An 18171-nucleotide genomic window follows, 5' to 3' on the forward strand; every position below is an offset into this window, starting at 1 on the left:
TGTCTCTAATGCATCAGCCCACAGACTGCGCCCCTGGGCAAAGGAGACAAGATATCCCCCTTCTGACCTCCCCCACCTTTGTAATTCCCACAGTAAATATCAGCAGGCTCCGGCCACCTGCGGCTATTGTAATGTATGTCTGGCCTTCCGCTTTTGAATGGGCCTGCCCTCTGTATCTGTTGTGATATATATTCTGTGTTCTGTGAGTAAAGAGTTGTCACACTGGAAATACGTGTAGAAGCAGTGATATTTTATATACGCCCATGTAATCAAGGAATTCCAATCAGTGTCCTTCATTCAGAATCCAGCCAAAGCAGAGTGGACCTCCTGAACCACGAGGTGGTACTGAAAGAGGTACTCCAGCACAGCAGACCCCGTTACAGGCACTTATCACACACAGGACAGGGGGGGGGGGCACTTACTTATCACACACAGGACAGGGGGGGCACTTATCACAAACAGGACGGGGGGGGGGCACTTATCACACAGGACGGGGAGGCCCTTATCACACACAGGACGGGTGTTGTGAACTCTGTTTTCGGGCTCCCTCTTGTGGTCACAGGTGGTATTGTGTGAGTTTTGTTTTTGGGCTCCCCCTGGTGGCTTTGTTTGTTATCCTGCGGATCTGTGGCTGAATCAGCTGCTTCGTTATGCACTAGGGAGTTTCCTATTTAGCTCTGCTTTTCCTCCACTTGTTGCCGGCTGTCGATGTATTCAGTGCTATTCTGATCTCCCCTGATTATCTTCGTTTTCAGTCTCTTCTGGATAAGCTAAGTTTCTGTTTGATTATTTTTTGCTCATCAGTCTGCAATATGATTTCAGTGTATGATGAGTTTAATCCAGCTTGCTAATATGTGAGTTCTTGCTGCTGGTAAGCTCTGGGGTACGGAGTTGCTTCCCCCGCACCGTTAGTTGGTGCGGGGGCTCGAGCAATCTCTGCGTGGATATTTTGCTTAGGGTTTTCTATTGACCGCACAGCTCCCTTCCTATTTTCTGCTATCTAGTGTTAGCGGGCCTCATTTGCTAAATCTATTTCATCTCTGCGTTTGTGCTTTCCCCTTAACTCACCGTTAATATTTGTGGGGGGCTTTTCTATATCTTTGGGGTCATTTCTCTGAGGCAAGTAAGGACTTTACTTTCCCTCTAGGAATAGGTAGTTTCTCAGGCCGTGAAGAGACGTCTAGGATTTTCAGGTAACGTTCCACGGCTGCCTATAGTTGTTTGCGGATAGGTTCAGGTTTGCGGTCAATCCAGATACCATTTCCCCAGAGCTGGTCGTCGGTTTAGTTACTTAGCTAGTCAAACTTGCGATCCTTGCCACTAGGATCATAACAGACGGGGGGCACTTACTTATCACACACAGGACAGAGGGGGCACTTACTTATCACACACAGGATGGGGGGCACTTATCACACGCAGGGCGGGGGAGAACTTATCACACACAGGACAGGGGGCAGTTACACACAGGACGGGGACACTTATCACACACAGGACGGGGGGCATTAATCACACAGGACGGTGGCACTTACTTATCACACACAGGACGGGGGGCACTTACTTATCACACACAGGACGGGGGGCACTTATCACACACAGGACGGGAGGCACTTACTTATCACACACAGGATGGGGGGCACTTCTCACACACAGGACGGAGGGGCACTTACTTATCACACAGGATGGGGGGGCACTTACTTATCACACACAGGACGGGGAGAACTTACTTATCACATACAGGACAGGGGGCACTTATAACACACAGGACTGGGGGGCACTTATCACACATAGGACAGGGGAACTTATCACACACAGGACGGGGGGCACTTACTTATCACCCACAGGACGGGGGGCACTTATCACACACAGGATGAGAGGGCACTTATCACACACAGAACAGGGGGGCACTTACTTATCACACACATAGGACGGGGGGCACTTACCTATCACACACAGGACAAAGGGGCACTTACTAATCACACACAGGACAGGGGTACTTACTTCTCACACACAGGACGGGGGTTACTTACCTATCACACGCAGGACAGGGGGCACTTATCAGACGCAGGACGGGGGGTACTTACTTATCTTACTTATATACAGACATCCACCTATATACAGACATCACTCCTATATACAGACATTCCTCTATAAACAGACACCACTCCTATATACAGACATCCCCCTATATACTGACACCACTCATATATAAACATCCCCCTATATACAGACATCACTCCTATATAGACATCCCCCTACATACAGACAACCCCCTATATACAGACATCACTCCTATATAGACCTCACTCCTATATACAGACATACCCCTATATACAGATATCTCCCTATATACAGACATCACTCCTATATACAGACATCCCCTATATACATACATCACTCCTACATACAGACATCCCCTATATACAGACACCACTCCTATATACAGACATCACTCCTATATACAGACAGCCCCCTATATACAGACACCACTCCTAAATACAGACATCCCCCTATATACAAACACCACTCTTAAATACAGACTCCACTCCAATATACAAACACCACTCCTATATACAGACACCACTCCTATATATAGACATCCCTCTATATACAGACATCTCTCCTATATACAGATATCCCTCTACATACAGACATCCCCCTATATACAGACACCACTCCTATATACAGGCATCCCTCTATATACAGACACCACTCCTATATACATGCATCCCTCTATATACAGACACCACTCCTATATACAGACATCCCTCTATATACAGACACCACTCCGATATACAGACATCCCTCTATGTACAGACACCACTCCTATATACATACATCCCTCTATATACAGACACCACTCCTATAATACAGACATCCATCTATATACAGACACCACTCCTATATACAGACATCCCTCTATGTACAGACATCACTCCTATATACAGACATCCCCCTATATACAGACACCACTCCTATATATAGACATCCGATAACAGCAGGAGGACAAAAAGAGCAAACTGATTATATCTAAAAGATATCATATCATTTTATTATATCATAGAAAAGGTAAAATGTCACAACAATATACAGAACACCAAAAAACAATGCAGACTGTTATGAACCCCACCCACACCTATCCCCACCCCACATGTACACTTCAGTCCCTGGAAAAATAAATAAAGGTCCAAAGACCGTAACTCAGGGAAAAGATAGTGCGTCCAAACATGGACGTCAGGGAAGCAGTCCATTGGGACCCTCCATCCACCCCCCTCCTTGTTTCCACTCATCTGTTGGTAAGCACTGCATTTCTTGACATGCACTATTGCACCTTAGATGTTAGATAGACGCGTGTAACTTTATTCCCGATCATCTGGTTCATGCATGCTGCTTCCCTGACGTCCATGTTTGGACGCACTATCTTTTCCCTGAGTTACGGTCTTTGGACCTTTATTTATTTATTTTTCCAGGGACTGAAGTGTATAAGTGGGGTGGGGATAGGTGTGGGTGGGGTTCATAACAGTCTGCATTGTTTTTTGGTGTTCCATATATTGTTGTGACATTTTACCTTTTCTATGATATAATAAAATGATATGATATCTTTTAGATATAATCAGTTTGCTCTTTTTGTCCTCCTGCTGTTATCTGATACTGTTTGGAGCTGATTTTTTATTTGGGTTTGGAGACAGATATTCTCTGCCACCCTGGTCTCTAAGTATGTACATGGGATTTTGGTTGCTATATACAGACATCCCCCTATATACAGACATCACTCCTATATAGACATCACTCTATAAACAGACACCACTCCTATATACAGACATCACTGCTATATACAGACATCGCTCCTATATACAGACATCCCCCTATGTACAGACATCTCTCCTATATACAGATATCCCTCTATATACAGACATCCCCCTATATAGACACCACTCCTATATACAGACATCACTCCTATATACAGACATCACTCCTATATACAGACATCACTCCTATATACAGACATCCCTCTATATACAGACACCACTCCTATATACAGACATCCCCCTATATACAGATACCGTACATTTGCATAGCTGCCATCTTTGTAAGGTCAGTGTACTTGCGCTGTGGCTTCAATCCATGTCAGTTGGGGGTCATGGAAAGGTCGCCATTAATTCCTATGGGAAAATTTTTCCTATGGTGGGTTGGTAGCTCCTTTTTTTCAATCAATGCACAACCTGTGTTTGGACCTTTGGTCAATTTATTGATTGTAATATTGATCTCACTTTTGTATAGTCTTTGGTTATTAGTTGTCTATTGTCTATGATGTCCTCAAATTGAATATGAATTTTTGTATTTCCCTCTTTTTATGTGTCTAATGCTATATATCCATGAAGAACAGTGTCCTATATTTATTTTACTTTTAAGTGAGAGTTGTAATTAAAAATAACCCCTTACCGACTATGTCTCCTCCAGCACAGAAAGCTTTGCCTCCAGCACCCTTCATTATCACTAGAAATGTTTCGGGGTCCGCTTCCCAACGCTAAACAAAAGCACAAATAGTCAATTGGGACAAATATATATAGCAAAGCCTTCAATAGCTGTAACTACTTTACAATTTAAGACTAATGAAACATTAAAACATTCATCTATTTAACCTTCAGCTTCTTTGTCCAGAGTCCTCTTGTCCACCACCGTTTAGTATATTTTCACCCATCTTTTATATTTTCTCAGGCATTAAAGGGAACCTGTCACCCCCTCCCCCAGACGTTTGTAACTAAAAGAGCCACCTTGTGCTGCACTAATGATGCATTCTGACAAGGTGGCTCTTTTAGTTCTGGTTCCTGGCACTGCTGCAATAATCGCTTTTGAAGTTTGTCCCTCATACCTGTGAAATCGCCAGGGAGGCAGGTCCTTCCCGGCTAATCCAAATGCCTCCCAGCCGTCACTCAGGCCCTCTGCGCGCCGGGCGCCGCCTCCTCTCTTTCATTAGCGTCCCCGGCGACTGCGTTATTTTTATTTTTTTTACGGGCATGCGCAGTTGCGCTGCCCTTCGAACTTACAGCGTAGGCGCCGGGGACGCTAATAAAGGAGAGGAGGCGGCGCCTGGCGTGCAGAGGCCCTGAGTGACGGTTGGGAGGCGTTTGGACAAACTTCAAAAGAGATTATTGCAGCAGTGCCAGGAACCATAACTAAATGAGCCACCTTGTCAGAATGCAGCATCAGTGCAGCACAAAGTGACTCTTTTAGTTACAAACGTCTGGGGGGGCGACAGGTTCTCTTTAAAAAATAAAATTTTAAAGGGAACCTGTCACCCCCAAAATCGATGGTGAGGTAAGCTCGCCGTCATCAGGGGCTTATCTACAGCATTCTGTAATGCTGTAGGTAAGCCCCCGATGTTACCTGAAAGAGGAGAAAAAGAGGTTAGATTATACTCATCCAGGGGCGGTCCCGCTGTGGTCCGGGTCCGATGGGTGTCTCAGGTCCGGCCGGCGCCTCCTATCTTCATTCCATGACGTCCTCTTCTGGTCTTCACGCAGCGGCTCCGGCACAGGCGTACTTTGTCTGCCCTGTTGAGGGCAGAGCAAAGTACTGCAGTGTGCAGGCGCTGGGCCTCACTGACTTTTCCCAGGCCTGTGCACTGCAGTACTTTGCTCTGCCCTCAACAGGGCAGACAAAGTACGCCTGTGCCGGAGCCGCGGCGTGAAGACCAGAAGAGGACGTCATGGAATGAAGATGGGAGGCGCTGTACCGGACCTGAGACGCCCATCGGAGCGGGACCGCCCCCCAGGTGAGTATAATCTAACGTCTTTTTCTCCTCTTTCAGGTAACATCGGCGGCTTATCTACAGCATTACAGAATGCTGTAGATAAGCCCCTGATGACGGTGAGCTTACCTCACCATCGTTCTTGGGGGTGACAGGTTCCCTTTAAGGCAGAAATCACACCAGGACATACTAGCCCTTTTTTCTTTTTTTTAAACGTTTTACGTTGTCATCTTCTGCGTACATTTTCTTTCAGCATTCTCTCAGCATTTTTTTTTTTTCAGCAATTTTTTTTAGCAGCAGATTTTCAGGTGTTTTACGAAATCCTTTAAGAAATGAATAAAATGCCAGTGTTTTGTGTGGAAACGTTTACAAATTGCTTAAGGAAGTTTTTTCCTGTTTAGCCATCCCATAGATTTCTATTGCATATTACGGATGGCTTCATAGCGGAAAGTGAATGAAAAATGGTCAGGTCAAGGTCACTTCTTTTCACTGCTTGGCATTTTAAAACATGATCAAAAACTTGGTCATATGCACAGTAATTTTATTTTATTTTTTTTGCATAGGAATGAATAGGGGAGTCTTTCAAGCGTTTTTTTCAGACTTTTCTTTTCTGGACAGGACCAGCTGAAAAAACGCCTGAACAAACAAAACAAAAAAAAATTAAAAAAAATGTGAACATACTTTTTATATTATTACAACAGCAACACTGGAGCATCATAGTGGACAATGAAAGTATACGGAATATGAACATTTTATACAAAGTAGAGATTCCATGTATTCCCACCAAGAAAAACAAAATTGTGTGTGTATATATAAATAAATATATATATATATATATATATATGCATCGTGATTACTCGCTAATCCCGCCCCCTGTACAGTAGCTCCGCCCCCCGCCACATTGCCACACATTATCCCGTCCCCAACACCACTACACCACACATAATCCCGCCCCCCACCACATTACTACAGATAATCCCGCCCCCCGCCACATTACCACACATAATCCCGCCCCCCACCACATTACCACACATAATCCCGCCCCCCACCACATTACCACATAATCCTGCCCCCACATTACCACACATAATCCCGCACCCCCACCACATAACTACAGATAATCCCGCCCCCCACCACATTAACACACATAATCCCGCCCCCCACCACAATACCACACATAATCACGCCCCCCACAACATTACCACACATAATCCCACCCCCCACAACATTACCACAGATAATCCCGCCCCCCACCACATTACCACACATAATCCTGCCCCCCACCACATTACCACACACAATCCCGCCCCCCACCACATTACCACACGTAATCCCGCCCCCCACCACATTACCACACGTAATCCCGCCCCCCACCACATTACCACACGTAATCCCGCCCCCCACCACATTACCACACGTAATCCCGCCACCCCACATCACCACACATAATCCCGCACCCCCACCACATCATCACACATAATCCCGCCCCCCACCACATTACCACACATAATCCCCCCACCTTACCACACATAATCCCGCCCCCCACATCACCACACTATTGTTATTAACTTCATTTTAAGTTAAATTACCACCTGTGTAAGCGCTATTGAATGTTGTCATTATTTACTTTAGTTTAATCACCAGCAGCGTTAATTAGATAGCAATGAGCGTGTCGAGCTTTAGCTGGCTGGAAACATCTAGTATATATATACAGTTAGGTCCATATATATTTGGACAGAGACAACATTTTTCTAATTTTGGTTATAGACATTACCACAATGAATTTTAAACAAAACAATTCAGATGCAGTTGATGTTCAGACTTTTAGCTTTCATTTGAGGGTATCCACATTAATATTGGATGAATGGTTTAGGAGTTTCAGCTCCTTAACATGTGCCACCCTGTTTTTAAAAGGACCAAAAGTAATTGGACAGATTCAATAATTTTAAAGAAAATGTTCATTTTTAGTGCTTGGTTGAAAACCCTTTGTTGGCAATGACTGCCTGAAGTCTTGAACTCATGGACATCACCAGACGCTGTGTTTCCTCCTTTTTGATGCTCTGCCAGGCCTTCACTGCGGTGGTTTTCAGTTGCTGTTTGTTTCTGGGCCTTTCTGTCTGAAGTTTAGTCTTTAACAAGTGAAATGCATGCTCAATTGGGTTGAGATCAGGTGACTGACTTGGCCATTCAAGAATATTCCCCTTCTTTGCTTTAATAAACTCCTAGGTTGCTTTGGCTTTATGTTTTGGGTCATTGTCCATCTGTAGTATGAAACGACGACCAATCAGTTTTGCTGCATTTGGCTGGATCTGAGCACACAGTATGGCTCTGAATACCTCAGAATTCATTTGGCTGCTTCTGTCCTGTGTCACATCATCAATAAACACGAGTGACCCAGTGCCACTGGCAGCCATGCATGCCCAAGCCATCACACTGCCTCCGCAGTGTTTTACAGATGATGTGGTATGCTTTGCATCATGAGCTGTACCAAGCCTTCGCCATACTTTTCGCTTTTGATCATTCTGGTAGAGGTTGATCTTGGTTTCATCTGTCCAAAGAATGTTCTTCCAGAACTCTGCTGGCTTTTTTAGATGTTTCTTAGCAAAGTCCAGTCTAGCCTTTTTATTTTTGATGCTTATGAGTGGCTTGCACCGTGCAGTGAACCCTCTGTATTTACTTTCATGCAGTCTTCTCTTTAGGTAGATTTGGATATTGATATGCCTACCTCCTGGAGAGTGTTGTTCACTTGGTTGGCTGTTGTGAAGGGGTTTCTCTTCACCATGGAGATTATTCTGCGATCATCCACCACTGTTGTCTTCCGTGGGAGCCCAGGTCTTTTTGCATTGATGAGTTCACCAGTGCTTTCTTTCTTTCTCAGGATGTACCAAACTGTAGATTTTGCCACTCCTAATATTGTAGCAATTTCTCGGATGGGTTTTTTTCTGTTTTTGCAGCTTAAGTATGGCTTGTTTCACATGCATGGAGAGCTCCTTTGACCGCATGTTTTCTTCACAGCAAAACCTTCCAAATGCAAGCACCACACCTCAAAAAACTCCAGGCCTTTTATCTGCTTAATTGAGAATGACATAACGAAGGGATTGCCCACACCTGTCCATGAAATAGCCTTGGAGTCAATTGTCCAATTACTTTTGGTCCCTTTAAAAACAGGGTGGCACATGTTAAGGAGCTGAAACTCCTAAACCCTTCATCCAATGTTAATGTGGATACCCTCAAATGAAAGCTGAAAGTCTGAACTTCAACTGCATCTGAATTGTTTTGTTTAAAATTCATTGTGGTAATGTCTATAACCAAAATTAGAAAAATGTTGTCTCTGTCCAAATATATATGGACCTAACTGTATATTAGATGGTAGCCCGATTCTAACGTATCGGGTATTCTAGAATATGTATGTAGTTTATTTATGAAGATTTTAGAATAATACATTAAATACACAGGATTCGGCCGGCCGCAACCAATTAGCGAAGCGTGGTTCAAATCCCGCGCCAATTCACAGCCGGACTGTGCCTGTCGCTGACTGTTCGCGGCCGGCCATGTAGTATATAACAGGCCACGTAGTATATTGCACAGCCACGTAGTATATTGCACAGCCACGTAGCATATAGCACAGCCACGTAGTATATAGCACAGCCCAACGGAAAATATAGCACAACCCACGGAGTATATAGCACAGCCACATAATATATAACACAGCTCACGGAGTATATAGCACAGCCACGTAGTATATAGCACAGCCCACGGAGTGTATAACAGCCCACATAGCATATAACATAACCACGTACTTTAAAACAGCCCACGTAGCATATAACACAGTTCACATCTATATATATAATTGTCTAAGGGTTTTTCCGTCTGTCTGTCTGTCTGTCTGTCTGTCTGTCTTTCTGTCTGTCTGTCTGTCTGTCTGTCTGTCCTGGAAATCACTCCATATAAGGTATGGTCTACAAACAGGATACCTTATATGGAGTGGTCGCCGACCACTCCATATAAGGTATCCTGTTTGTAGACCATACCTTATATGGAGTGGTCGGCGGTTTGTAGACCATACCTTATATGGAGTGGTCGGCGGTTTGTAGACCATACCTTATATGGAGTGGTCGGCGGTTTGTAGACCATACCTTATATGGAGTGGTCGACGGTTTGTCGGGCGGCCTCGACCAATCAGAGATGGGCACAGCATGGCGACGATGATGTCATAATGGTTGCCATGGCGACGATGATGTCATAAAGGTTGCCTCGACCAATCAGCGATGGGCACAGTCTGCCGCGAATCACATACTACGGGGACATGCATATTCTAGAATACCCGATGCATTAGAATCGGGCCACAATCTAGTCTATATATATAATTGTCTAAGGGTTTTTCCGTCTGTCTGTCTGTCCTGGAAATCCCGCGTCTCTGATTGGTCGAGGCCGCCAGGCCTCGACCAATTAGAGACGGGCACAGCATGGCGACGATGATGTCATAAAGGTTGCCTCGACCAATCAGTGACGGGCACAGTCTGCCGTGAATTTGCGTCGACCAATCAGCGACGGGCACAGTATCGACGTAGATGTCATAATGGTTGCCATGACGACGATGATGTCATAAAGGTTGCCTCGACCAATCAGCGATGGGCACAGTCTGCCGCGAATTCTGGAATCATCATTGTCCATATACTATGGGGACATGCATATTCTAGAATACCCGATGCGTTAGAATCGGGCCACAATCTAGTAGTATATAACAGCCCATGCACGCAGTATATAACACAGCTCACGTAGTGTATAACACAGCCCACGTAGTGTATAACACAGGCCACGTAGTGTATAACACAGGTCAAGTAGTATATAACACAGGTCACGTAGTGTATAACACAGGCCACGTAGTGTATAACACAGCCCACATATTATTTTGCACAGCCCACGTATTATATTGCACAGCCCACGTAGTATATAGCACAGCCCACGTAGTACATTGCACAGCTCACGTAGTATATTGCACAGCCCACGCAGTATATAGAAGCCCACGTATTATTTTGCACAGCCCATGTATTATATTGCACAGCCCACGTATTATATTGCACAGCCCACGTATTATATTGCACAGCCCACGTAGTATATTGCACAGCCCACGTAGTATATAGCACAGCCCACGCAGTATATAGCAATGTGGGCATAATATCCCTGTTAAAAAAAAAAAAAAGAATTAAAATTAAAAAAAATAGTTACATACTCACCTTCCGTTGGCCCCGGATCCAGGCGAAGCGGTTACCGACGCACCTCGCGCGCTCCGGTCCCAAGAGTGCATTGCGGTCTCGCGAGATGATGACGTGTATATATATATATATATATATATATATATATATATATATATATATATATATATATATATATATATATATATATATATATATATATATATACATACATATATATATATACATACATACATACATATATATATATATATATATATATATATATATATATATATATATATATATATATATATATATATATATATATATATATATTATACATATATATTATACATAATATATATATATATATATATATATATATATATATATATATATATATATATATATATATATATATATATATATATATATATATATATATTTATATATATATTGTAAGAGTCATGTCGGTCTGGTAGTCGGGGGCAGGTATATCTCGCCCAGGTATTTGTCCTATGTGACTTAGGCCGCTCAGTATCTTCAGGATACCGAGGGGTTAATAAGTGCAGGAATAAAGGCTGACCAGCTGGAGGTTTCAGGTGTCAGCCTGGGGCACACAGAATGCCTGTCTGTGTGAGGCAAACGTGAGTGAGAGCTGTGCTCGTGACCTGTGTAATGTTAAGGTACCTTCACACGAAACGACTTTGTAAAGATATCGCTAGCGATCCGTGACGTTGCAGCGTCCTCGCTAGCGATATTGTTTAGTTTGACACGCAGCAGCGATCAGGATCCTGCTGTGATGTCGCTGGTCGCTGAATAAAGTCCAGAACTTTATTTGGTCGTCCGATCGCTGTGTATCGTTGTGTTTGAAAGCAAAAGCAACGATACCAGCGATGTTTTACACTGGTAACCAGGGTAAACATCGGGTTACCAAGCGCAGGGCCGCGCTTAGTAACCCGATGTTTACCTTGGTTACCAGCGTAAAAGTAAAAAAAAAACAAACAGTACATACTCACCTGCGCGTCCCCCAGCGTCTGCTTCCTGACACTTACTGAGCGCCGGCCCCAAAGTGAAAGTGAAAGCACAAGCACAGCGGTGACGTCACCGCTGTGCTGTTAGGGCCGGAGCTCAGTCAGTGTCAGGAAGCAGACGCTGGGGGACGCGCAGGTGAATATGTACTGTTTGTTTTTTTTTTACTCTTACGCTGGTAACCAGGGTAAACATCGGGTTACTAAGCGCGGCCCTGCGCTTAGCAACCCGATGTTTACCCTGGTTACCCGGGGACCTCGGCATCGTTGGTCGCTGGAGAGTGGTCTGTGTGACAGCTCCCCAGCGATCAAACAGCGACGCTGCAGCGATCGGCATCATTGTCGCTATCGCTGCAGCATCGCTTCGTGTGAAGGTACCTTTAGCTGGGTGGGAGAAGCCCCCCAGTTGTTAGATAGGAACGTATTTGTATAGTTAGCGCCGGACAGGCAAGGATTTATTTTTATGTTTTGTTTTCTGTATTTGCTTTCACTTTAATAAACCTGACCTGAGGTCAGTCTACTTGGAAACCTGCTGTCGACTCAGAGTTTAATGCACAAACCACGTGACCTTTGACCCCAGCAAAGGCGATCCCGGAGTGTTTTGTTACATTGTGGTGGAGAACGCGGGCACTCCGTGGCAGAGGCGACAGTATGGAAGACGTGGTGAAAGCCCTAGTACAGTCCGCTGCCGTACAGCAGGAAGCTAACCGCTTGATGGCCGCACAGCTTAAGGAGTTTGTGGACGTGACGACTGCAGACCGCCAGCTTCTCCAACAGGTGGCGCAGCGCTTGGTGAGCATGCCTGAGGCTAACCCGGAAGCAGAGTCCAGGAGAATCCATGTGAGTCGGTACTGGCAAAAACTGACCGCAGAAGATGATGTCGAGGCGTACCTGACAACGTTTGAGCGGACAGCGTTGAGAGAGAAGTGGCCGAAGGAACGATGGGCCGATCTAATTGCTCCGTTTCTCTCCGGTGAGGCCCAAAAAGCTTACCATGACTTGGACCCGGAAGTCGCTCAGGACTTTGAGAGGTTGAAAGCTGAGGTCCTGGCCCGGCTGGGTGTGACGACGGCTGTCCGTGAACAGAGGGTACATCAGTGGACCTATCAGCCAGATAAACCGCCGCGATCGCAGATGTTCGACCTGATCTACTTGATAAAGAAATGGCTGCAACCCGAGGTACTGACAACTCCGGAGATAATCCAGCGGATCGTTCTGGACAAGTACCTGAGAGTACTACCACCGGCGCTGAAAAAGTGGGTGAGCCAAGGAAATCCCGCGACAGCGGATCAATTGGTGGACTTGGTGGAGCGTTATTCCGTGGCGGAAGGACTTCCTGATGATACCGCTACTACCCGAACTGTACCTCCTCCTCGTGGAACCGGTAAGACTGTTCCAGGGACTGCGGGGGAAGGAAAATTGCCAAAAACTGTGGGGGAGGAACACGGGACTGCTCGCACCCCGAGATCAAGGGTGTCGGACTCTGGTTTCAATAGGGGGCCTGTTAGGCGTTTCCGTTGCCATGAGAAGGGCCATGTTTCTGTGAACTGTCCTGTTACCACTGAACCCATGCAGTGCGACGTTACGGACTCTAAGAAACGCATGTCTTTGGTTACACAGCTAGTAAGTGTGAATGCGGGTCAAAATGATACAGCGAAACACCTGCGTGAATTGTCTGTAGATGGGAAAAATGTTGTGGCATTGCTAGACTCTGGAAGTGTGGTGACTCTGGTGAAAGCCAGTCTGGTGGCACTTCCATCTGGTCCGTCTGATAAATTTTCTGTAACGTGTGTGCATGGTGACACCTGCTCATATCCTACAGCGGTCATATGTATCTCCACTCCCTATGGGTCTGTGCAACACAAAGTGGGACTCGTTCCCGCATTGTTACATGATATAATCCTGGGCAGGGATTTTCCTCATTTCTGGCAGTTGTGGGAGAATCAGTTGCTCCTTCACGGTAGCTGTAACCGTGAATCTTCCCCCATGCCATCTGGAGGTCCCGAGTTCCTAGACGAGACCCCACAGGAAGATGTTGCTGGGGAGGTTATTGGATCTAACCTTCAGTTCCCCTTCTCAGTTATGGCGGGGGAAACTGAGGAAACTGAGGAAACTCAGCGAGAGGCGGAGGCAGACAGCCATCCAGCACCCTGCCTACCCGATTTGGGAGTTCAGTTGGATGACTTCCACAGCGAACAAATGAAAGATCCTACCCTGACTCAGGCTAGGAAAAATGTAAAAGTGATAGATAGCGTACCCGTAGAACCTGACACTAGGCTAGCGTACCCGTACATGGTTCTTGAGAATGATTTACTCTACCAGGTAGAAAAAAAAGGGGAAGACACTGTGCAACAGTTAATGGTACCCAAACCTTATCGGCGGAAGGTACTGGACCTGGCCCACGGACATATAATGGGGGGACATCTGGGGGTACAAAAAACCACAGAAAGGATATTGCATTGTTTTGTGTGGCCCGGAATACACAATGATGTGCGTAACTATTGTGAGTCCTGTCCAGAGTGCCAAATCTCACCACCTAAACCTCGGTTCTGTAGCCCTTTGGTACCCCTCCCTATTATTGGGGTCCCGTTTGAGAGAATTGGGATGGATTTGGTTGGGCCCCTTCCCCGGTCCGCACGTGGGCATCAACATATCCTCGTCATCATGGACTATGCCACTCGTTACCCCGAAGCCATCCCTTTGCGTAACACTGCTACCAAAACGATCGTCAAAGAGTTGGTACAAGTGTTTAGTCGGGTGGGAATTCCAAAACAGATACTCACCGACCAGGGGACTCCCTTTATGTCAAAGGTGATGAAGGAGCTCTGCAGGCTCTTACAAATAGACCAGTTGCGTACGTCTGTCTATCACCCTCAAACAGATGGCCTGGTTGAGCGGTTCAATAAAACCTTAAAACAGATGCTCCGGAAGGCGATAGACAAAGATGGGAAGAACTGGGATTACTTGTTACCCTATTTGCTGTTTGCCATTAGGGAAGTTCCCCAGTCTTCCACAGGATTCTCGCCTTTCGAGCTATTATATGCCCGTCGTCCCCGTGGACTGTTGGACGTCGCAAAAGAAACCTGGGAAGGTCAAGTCACTCCCTTTAAAACGGTGATAGACCATGTAACGCAAATGCAGGACCGGATTGCTGCTGTCATGCCCCTTGTTAGGGAACATATGTTACAGGCCCAGGGAGCCCAGAGGCAAAGTTATGATAGAGGCGCCAAGGTCTGTACGTTTGCACCCGGGGATAGGGTGTTGATCCTAATCCCTACGGTGGATAGTAAATTTCTGGCAAAATGGCAGGGCCCCTTTGAGGTCATGGAACGAGTTGGAGAAGTGAACTTTAAAGTGCACCAGCCTGGTAAGAGAAAACCAGAGCAGATTTATCATGTGAATCTGATAAAACCCTGGAAAGACAGCGCTGCCCTAACAGCGGATCTGCCCCGTCCGGTTTGCTCACCTACCATACCGGAGGTGCAGATTGCCGAGACTCTCTCTGAACGACAAAAATCTGAGATTAAGCAGTTTTTGTTACAGAACCAAAAGTTTTTCTCGGAAAAACCTGGCCAGACTAGGCTAGTGAAACATGAGATTGTCACAGAGCGTGGTGTCACAGTTCATGTAAAGCCATACCGGATTCCGGAAGCACGCCGTGAAGCCGTCTCCCGGGAGTTGAAGGCCATGTTGGACTTAGGAGTCATTGAAGAGTCGCACAGCGCCTGGTCCAGTCCAATCGTGTTGATACCTAAGCCGGATGGCTCTATACGGTTTTGCAATGACTTTCGGAAACTGAATGCGGTTTCTAAATTTGATGCCTACCCTATGCCCCGGGTCGATGAGTTGATCGATCGGCTGGGTAAAGTGTTATGACCCCAATGGCAGAGGGTCTCAGGAATAAATACCAAGTCTGCAAACATAAAAAAACAGCTCATAGGGCAGTGGTAACTGGGCTGACCATATATCTAATCCTAGCACCACAAATAGAAGTAGCCGGGGAACGTGCCTACGTTGGTTCTAGACGTCTCGCGCCAACCGGAGAACTAACTAACCCTAGAAGGGAAAAGAAAAGACCTTTCTTGCCTCCAGAGAAAAGATCCCCAAAGTTGGATACAAGCCCCCAACAAATAATAACGGTGAGGCAAGAGGAAAAGACAAACATAAGAATGAGCTAGGTATTTAGCAAAGAGAGGCCCACTAGCTAATAGCAGAATATAGTAAGATGACTTATATGGTCAGCAAAAACCCTATCAAAATATCCACGCTGGATATTCAAGAACCCCCGAACCGTCTAACGGCCGGGGGGAGAACACCAGCCCCCTAGAGCTTCCAGCAAAGTCAGAAATCACATTTAGTACAAGCTGGACAAAAATAGAAGCAAAGCAAGTAACTCAAAAAACAAATAAGCAGGACTTAGCTTAATTTTGCAAGAGCCCGGACCAGCAGACAGGAGAAACAGAAGGATCTGATTACAACGATGCCAGGCACTGGACTAAGGATCCAGGAAGTTTATAAAGCGACACCCCTGGACTAACGACCCAGGTGAGTGCCAAACTGAAGAAAGACAATCCCAGAGTCATATCACTAGTGACCACAAGAGGGAGCCAAAAAGTCTAATTCACAACAGTACCCCCCCCTTAAGGAGGGGTCACCGAACCCTCACCAAGACCACCAGGACGATCAGGATGAGCAGCGTGAAAGGCACGAACTAAATCGGCCGCATGCACATCAGAGGCAACCACCCAGGAATTATCCTCCTGACCATAGCCCTTCCACTTGACCAGATACTGAAGCCTCCGCCTGGAGAAACGAGAATCCAAGATCTTCTCCACCACGTACTCCAACTCGCCCTCAACCAACACGGGAGCAGGAGGCTCAACAGAAGGAACCACAGGTACAACGTACCGCCGCAACAAAGACCTATGGAGCACGTTGTGAATGGCAAACGACACCGGAAGATCCAAGCGAAAGGACACAGGATTAAGGATTTCCAATATCTTGTAAGGACCGATGAAGCGAGGCTTAAATTTAGGAGAGGAGACCTTCATAGGAACAAATCGAGAAGACAGCCATACCAAATCCCCAACACGAAGTCGGGGACCCACACCGCGGCGGCAGTTGGCAAAACGCTGAGCCTTCTCTTGTGACAACTTTAAGTTGTCCACCACATGATTCCAGATCTGCTGCAACCTATCCACCACAGAATCTACCCCAGGACAGTCAGAAGGCTCCACATGTCCCGAGGAAAAACGAGGATGGAAACCAGAGTTACAGAAAAATGGCGAAACCAATGTAGCGGAACTAGCCCGATTATTAAGGGCAAACTCAGCCAATGGCAAGAAGGTCACCTAATCATCCTGATCCGCAGAAACAAAACACCTCAAATAAGCCTCCAGAGTCTGATTAGTTTGCTCCGTTTGTCCATTAGTCTGAGGATGAAAGGCAGACGAAAACGACAACTCAATGCCCATCCTAGCACAAAAGGATCGCCAGAACGTGGAAACAAACTGGGATCCTCTGTCAGACACAATATTCTCAGGAATGCCGTGTAAACGAACCACATTCTGAAAGAACACAGGAACCAAATCGGAAGAGGAAGGCAGCTTAGGCAAAGGCACCAAATGAACCATCTTAGAAAAGTGATCACATACCACCCAGATGACAGACATGCCCTGAGACACCGGGAGATCTGAAATGAAATCCATGGAAATGTGTGTCCAAGGCCTCTTCGGGACAGGCAAGGGCAAGAGCAACACGCTGGCACGAGAACAGCAAGGCTTAGCTCGAGCACAAGTCCCACAGGACTGCACAAACGACCGCACATCCCGTGACAAGGAAGGCCACCAAAAGGACCTAGCCACCAGATCTCTGGTGCCAAAAATTCCCGGATGCCCTGCCAACACCGAGGAATGAACCTCGGAAATGACTCTGCTGGTCCACTTATCAGGAACAAACAGTCTGTCAGGTGGACAAGAGTCAGGTCTACCAGCCTGAAATCTCTGCAACACACGTCGCAAATCCGGAGAAATGGCTGACAAGATAACTCCCTCTTTAAGAATACCAACCGGTTCTGCGACTCCCGGAGAGTCAGGCACAAAGCTCCTTGAAAGAGCATCAGCCTTCACATTCTTTGAACCTGGTAAATACGAGACCACAAAGTCAAAACGTGAGAAAAACAATGACCAGCGGG

General features: G+C 46.0%; 1 protein-coding gene across 4 annotated transcripts in view; it reads right to left on the reverse strand.

Annotated features, from left to right (window-relative positions):
• Positions 1–18171, reverse strand: part of HIBCH (3-hydroxyisobutyryl-CoA hydrolase) — a 962330-nt gene that overhangs the window by 679370 nt on the left and 264789 nt on the right. For all 4 annotated transcript variants that reach the window (XM_077275660.1, XM_077275661.1, XM_077275658.1 and 1 more), the window contains one exon: positions 4441–4525. In XM_077275660.1, coding sequence (XP_077131775.1) covers positions 4441–4525 — 85 coding nt within the window. The remainder of the gene's footprint in view (positions 1–4440; positions 4526–18171) is intronic.

The sequence above is a fragment of the Ranitomeya variabilis genome, chromosome 7, assembly GCF_051348905.1.
Source record: "Ranitomeya variabilis isolate aRanVar5 chromosome 7, aRanVar5.hap1, whole genome shotgun sequence".
Taxonomy (NCBI): domain Eukaryota; kingdom Metazoa; phylum Chordata; class Amphibia; order Anura; family Dendrobatidae; genus Ranitomeya; species Ranitomeya variabilis.